The 6,392-nt window shown below is 42.3% G+C and overlaps 1 protein-coding gene across 1 annotated transcript; it reads right to left on the reverse strand.

The window, feature by feature from the left end:
• Positions 1-247: 247 nt before the first annotated feature.
• LOC123146211 (uncharacterized) lies at positions 248-6,177 on the reverse strand. Its single transcript, XM_044565820.1, has 7 exons — positions 5,974-6,177; positions 3,858-3,895; positions 3,659-3,763; positions 3,460-3,534; positions 3,255-3,370; positions 2,173-2,866; positions 248-907 (listed from the first exon to the last, which is right to left on the reverse strand). Exons 2-6 carry the CDS (start codon positions 3,872-3,874, stop codon positions 2,187-2,189), a joined length of 993 nt encoding a protein of 330 aa, XP_044421755.1. The 5' UTR covers positions 3,875-3,895; positions 5,974-6,177; the 3' UTR covers positions 248-907; positions 2,173-2,186.
• Positions 6,178-6,392: the final 215 nt, after the last annotated feature.

Consider the following 6,392-nt stretch of genomic DNA (forward strand, 5'->3'; position numbering starts at 1 on the left):
TTCTTTCCAAAAATTTGATTAAAGTATCTGAACAAAAACTTTGTAAAATGCACAGGTGCAATGGCTTTTAAAAACACATCATGAACAAAGTGCCACTTCAATGTTGACATCCATGAAATGAAGAATGAAAGGTATCACTATCACATTTTGACAACTATTTTCATTTTGCCGCATCCGTCAAGCAATTGTTATAATTGCACAGGGTCAGGAATGGCTGGCCAGTTTAGAACCTACTGACACAATGGTATTACAAGAACTACTTATTGCCACACTTTTACAGGATCGATACTACAACTTGAAATAAAAATCCCTGAGGTAGTATCGACTACTAATTAGTGGTACTACTACATGGGATGCAAAGTTTGCTGAAAGAAGCTGAAAATAAACGAAAACAGATGGTCTACACGCTCTAATCCAGAACCATGACCAAGGTATTATCCAGCTACACAATAAACAGTTGAGCACACCTCCCTTATGTCAATAGATACAAAATAGCAGCGCACGCAACATATCTACAGGTCTAGGAGGAACCAAATCCAGAATTCGTGGAGTTTGCCTTTTGTAACACAAGGCGATCTAATCACTGGAAAAAGTGCAGACGACTGTGCTGTAGCTCATGAGAAAGTACGAACTGGCCACGTGCCACCTGAAATAGAGTAACTCCCTGACAGTCACTCAAAACAGCAGATCCCTAGATGTTGATGACACTAAGCTAGTGTCAAAAAGCATCTTATATCAAGTTACGGAGATGGTATTATTTCCATGTACAGGGAACAGAGCATGTGCAAAGTGCACTGGTGCCACTTCCAATGGTTAAACCATCATCCGCATTGGACGCTCCACACCAATCCTAGAAAACTCCACCATGGACAAGAATCCGCTTGCAACTCCATCTCCTGATCATACTCTGTACGAGAATGCATCATTTGAATCAAAAAACAAGGTACACAAGATGGAACTATGTTTTCATATATTGCATCAATTCAAATTTTTGTATGCTCATGCACATAGTATATCATTTTCAGCTATTAGATGACACAATCACTTCACATGGAGAGAAAGGGCCAAAGGCCAAAGGCTGAAGATCCACCCATGGACTCCTGGCATAAAAAAGGTCAGCACGGCCTAATTGCAACAAATGGAAGAATAACCGAACGTTCACACCATTGATACGATATTGTTTAACTACATGCAGATCTACCACATGAGTTGTTTCCTCCAAACACCCGCGAAGAAGAGGAAGCTAACCTTCAGTAGAAGTAGAACATGTTCAAAGCCTACAGTGCCGCAATAATCAAAGATGCTACTATGTTCTGTAAATATGACAATTTCCTAGTGTCGTTTTCTTTTGAACTAGCTTTTGAACTGATGTCCTGTCAGTTGTAATAAAATCCCTATGCTTAGGTGTCAGCTTACTGCATCCAATATTGACCCACTACTTTGTGTCCTGGTGGATAATATATGCTTAGGTGTCAACTTACTGCATCCAATATTGACCCACTACTTTGTGTCCTGGTGGATAATATATGCTTAGGTGTCAGCTTACTGCATCCAGTATTGACCCACTACTTTGTGTCCTGGTGGATAATAATACAGACGCAAAAACTATTACACGAAAATGCTACACATGAAAACAATATGACCCATTTATGAACCTCCAAATTAAAAATGATACAAGCGCACGCATGACAATTGACTCATAGGTACGCATAGACATATGTACTTGACAGAGACAGCTAAATATGCTTCCAAACGAGACCCGGATATTTGAAATGCTTTAAAAGACACTGCCTAAACATCAGGTGCAACATATGATCATCCCTGGATGTTCTGATCATGCAGAGCAGTTATATGGGTCTTTACAAGATACACGGTACCTCGGTTGATAGAAGAGGATGATCCACTGTTTAATTCCACATCAGAAGCCGAGGTTCAGATTTGAATAGAATGCATGCTTTACACAGCAACTAACAGTGTGCCCCACCAATATTCATATTATTAGTTGTTAAATTACTGATATAGTCCAGCAGCACATCAAGACGGGGATAAAAAGCTATGTTCAGAATGCTGATGCAAAAGATTATGAAGAGACATAGTAAAAAACAACCATGCAGTGCATTAGGTCCACTTAATTGCAGAAATTTTGTTGCATGGCCATGAGATGAAATTTACCTTGACAAAACAAGTCACAGGCGATCTTCCCATGACTCAGGAACCTCTTCCTCCTCTTCCAGAGTCTGCTTCTCCTTCACTTGTTGCACTGAATGTGGATTCTCCGGCCACCAGTCTTCATCTTCGTCTTCGTTTGGTTTGAACTCCAAAAGAACAACTTCAGCAGCCTCTTGTTCTTGTGGAAGAAACTCAACCTCGTCACCCTTCTCTTCTCCGTCCTGCAGCTGCTGGTAGTATTGCACACATTCAGTCAAATAGGCAGCACACCTCCTCAGCCCCAAAGCAACCTTGTCGAGCCTATCGCAATCTTCAAGCACTAGCTGAAAATCCTCCTGAATGGCCAGCCTCTCATGCTCAAGAAAGATAATATCCAGATTACCAAGGTGACGATTTGTCTCCACAGACAATTCATTGGAGAGTACATTCATTTCATCAGCATGCACAATCATACTAACGGTGAGTGCGGAGAACTGATCTTCTTGAAACCCCATCTCAAGCTCCAATTCCTGCACCAGCATGTCATATTCTGCCAACAGCTCGTCAGCGTGAGTACCTGACTCATCAGCCTGTGTAAGCATCACCTCTACCCTTTCCAGCCAAAATGGTGGGAGCTTGTTATTAAAAGATAGACGCTGAGCATACAGCAAAACATCCTCCTCGGCACAAAGCATATATTCCTCAACATCAGTGCTCCCTGCCATTTAAGTAATAGTGTTAAATCACTGGTTGTTACTATGCAGGAGAATTCTGAATTACTGTTGTTTAAATTACTGTCATTTAAGTAACAGTTTTAAATTACTAGTTGTTGCTATGCAGGAGAAGTCTGATCTACTGTTGTTTAAATTACTGATTTAAAATGCCTGTTATGTTATTATAGTAGTTCAGAATTTAAACAACCAGTAATTCATCAGCATTCACTGTCATTTAAGTAACAGTGTTAAATTACTGATTTAAACTACTTGCAGGGCAAAATTGAGCAGCTCATCTCACAAAGAACACAGTTTAAGCAAGATTGTTGTAAAAGAAAATTAAGCAATGGCGCTGTTAAAAAAACAAATAAGAGCGGCGATTTCCTCACGTACCACCATCCTCAAAGATAAAAGGGGGCGCAATTTCCTCAGGAGGGGCAACAAAAGGATCCTCCACCTCTTGTACGGCAACAGGAATGACATCCTGTTCCACAGGGTTGGGCTCCAAACTACAATCAGGTTATATAGATTGCATGAGACGGTTAGGAAGGAAAACAGAAAAATTCATCTAGGGGTGAAGGAAAACTGATTGGCTCACCTGCTGCCGTCCGGAAGGGGAACCGTCTCCTTGTCACTGTCGAGGTCATGTTTAGTCATCTCAACCTCATTGACGCTGAAACACAGAACAGAGGATCATAATCAAACAGACTTAAGAGAGTTGAGCGGAACTATAACAGAGTAATCCACGGACCATGCATCATAACAAGAATATTAGGAAGGGAAACTGAATAGCTCACCTGCCGCCGGCCGGAAGGGTAAGCTCCGCCTGGTTACTGTCAACCCTCTGGATCTCATTGTCTCTGAAACCATAGAAATCATCCTCCACAGGGTCGGCATCGAACCTACAATCAGGTTATGACTGACTATATGAGACAATGCAAACATGGTTTACAACAAACGTAAGATATGAAACACAGATTTGGGAGAAAAACTTACTCAGGCATAAGATCCATGATGCCAAGAAAAGAACGGAGCTACAAGGAAACACAAGTGCAAAAGTTAGACAAGATAAACTCTGCATTCCAGTTTATTGTAGAGCAAAAGAGAAAGAATAGGATTATTAACGCATAAGAGAAAAATGGAAAGTAGAAATCCTGATATGATGTTACAGCACACATATAACTACTGCTGGAACTTTAGTGTATGCAATTTAGACTATTAGTGAATAAAATTACTGATTTTAGCACTATCATCATATCGCTGAGTTGAAACAAACTTGAAAAAGGAATACATAGTTCCCTTAGAAAAATGGGATGGGGTAGATGGTACACACTCGGAAATGTATCTAAGTCCAGAATAGATACGTAGGACTGGATACACAACCTACGGTAGGTGCGATATGCACAATGTACAACTATACTGCAGAAAGCATGAACTGCATTAACAATCGAACAATTACAATATTATGAAATGCTATTCGACGTATGATGACAAATACAATATGATGTAGGTTGTGTATATTTATTCAGTGCTCGGTCACACGCAGCTTAATTCAATGGTATATTTCGTACTTGACAAATATATTTGCGTCATTTGGCAAACTACAAACGAAATGTCCAAAGACCCAACCAGCTGCTGGCCTACAACACGTGTGCTATTACAGATGAAGGTATTGAGTAGCATAAATAATATGATTAAAACAATAACATCACATACGGTGATACCGCTAGCTGTTTTTTTTATTACAGCTGAGAACCATTAGCAATAAGATGATGTACTTACTCAGCTTTATTATTAAACATAATTAGCATGAATTACAGTCAATGACCCTTCCTCCTGCAACCTCAATCCTAGCAAGCACATATAATTCCTAGCACGCTAGCTTCACAACTTCAACACCACACCAGAATTAGACCCACTTGACCTACCTAATGGACTCAACGAGCTACACTTCCTGCAGCAGAACACGTCAATACAGGTATTCTGTTACTTACCTTATGCTCAACAATTTGGCACAAAAAGGGGTCGTGCTCAAAGGGAATTTGTGTAGGTAAGAAATTTTTAACCTACCTACCTCGTGATGTATAGCAAACTAAATCACATGCCTTTATTGTTAAGAAAAATGAGGACGCGAGATGGCGGATTTCTGTACCGTGATGCGAGCCCTAGAACTTATCCCTACCAAGACTGCACTGGTCATCAAGGTGCCAACGCTCGAAACAGTGGCTAGGAGCGGTCGATCACCAAATGTACATGCTGATGGATCTACGCAAGGTTGATTCGCATGAATCTATCCCAAAACAGAGAGACACGCGGATCTAACACGAACAAATGCGATGAACACAAACAAGTTAGACAAGATTAATTCTGCATTCCAGTTTATTGTACAGCAGAAGAGAAAGAATAAGATTATTAAGGCATAAGAGAAAATTTGTAAGTGGAAATCCTGGTATGATGTTACAGCACACATATAATTTGCCAATAATGAAGTAACAGACAGGTTGAATAACCACAAACTCAACTCAAAACAGGAAAAAGTGGCATTATGTACATCTCTTCTGACCTGAAGAGAATGTAGCCGAGGTGCAGAGTCAAGTAGAATCATTAATAAAGAAGCATACAGATTATACTAGCACGACATGAGCAAGTAGAAAAGCCTACACCCTACCAGCGTGAACAAAGAGATCAATTCTACATAACACGGGACAGGTTGGTCGATAACCAAGCTGATCGATCCACGAGTTGCTTTGTCCTTACGATATCCACGAGTTGGACAGATTCAATTCGCATAGACCTAGAACGAGGTACAGGTTGATTCGCATTGACCTAGAACGAGGTACAGGCTGATTCGCATGGACCTAGAACGAGATGGCGGATTTCTGTACCGGGATGCGAACCCTAGAACTTATCCCTACCGAGACTGCACCAGCGCCAACGCTCGAAACAGTGGCTACGAACACCAAATGTACACGCTGATCGATCTACGCAAGTTGATTCGCATGGATCTACCCCAAAGCAGAGAGACAAACGGATCGAACACGAACAAATGCGATGAAACCACCAGATCTCGACGAATTGAACAGGACCGGAAGATTTGTGAGGCGCAGTTCACCTGGCGAGGCGGAAGGGGCGACGGGAGGACGAGGGTCGAGGGGAGGAAGTTTCTCCGGCGGTGGAAAGGGGCGACGGGAGATCGGAGAGGAGGAGGGAGAGGGGTGGGGGTTTGGGGACTGGGGTTCTACGGATCCGGGCGTCGTGTGCTTTCGGTCGCTGACCGGATGGGGTCCGCTATCATGGAACCGTCGCCTTGGTTGCTCTTCTGATGTGAAGAAGAAGAAAAAACGGATATCACATTTTTGGGCACCGCAATTATAGGTGGCCAAACGGGCCGGGATAGCTGGGCCAGCCCGGTAGCACGGCATGGCACGTGCTAAACGGGCCAGCCCCGGCACGCCAGGGGCCGTGCCTGGGCCTGAAGGCCGAGCACGCGGGCCGGTACGGCACGACCCGATTATTTTTTTCTATTTTTAT

Source organism: Triticum aestivum, chromosome 6D (assembly GCF_018294505.1).
Source record: "Triticum aestivum cultivar Chinese Spring chromosome 6D, IWGSC CS RefSeq v2.1, whole genome shotgun sequence".
Taxonomy (NCBI): Eukaryota; Viridiplantae; Streptophyta; class Magnoliopsida; order Poales; family Poaceae; genus Triticum; species Triticum aestivum.

Bases quoted from the DNA above. Each gene is read 5' to 3' on its own strand.
- LOC123146211 (XM_044565820.1), bottom strand. The intron at 3,535-3,658 runs GTGAGCTATTCA...TCTGTGTTTCAG, and splicing joins ACCCTTCCGGCCGGCGGCAG to CGTCAATGAGGTTGAGATGA. The intron at 3,371-3,459 runs GTGAGCCAATCA...ACCTGATTGTAG, and splicing joins CCCCTTCCGGACGGCAGCAG to TTTGGAGCCCAACCCTGTGG.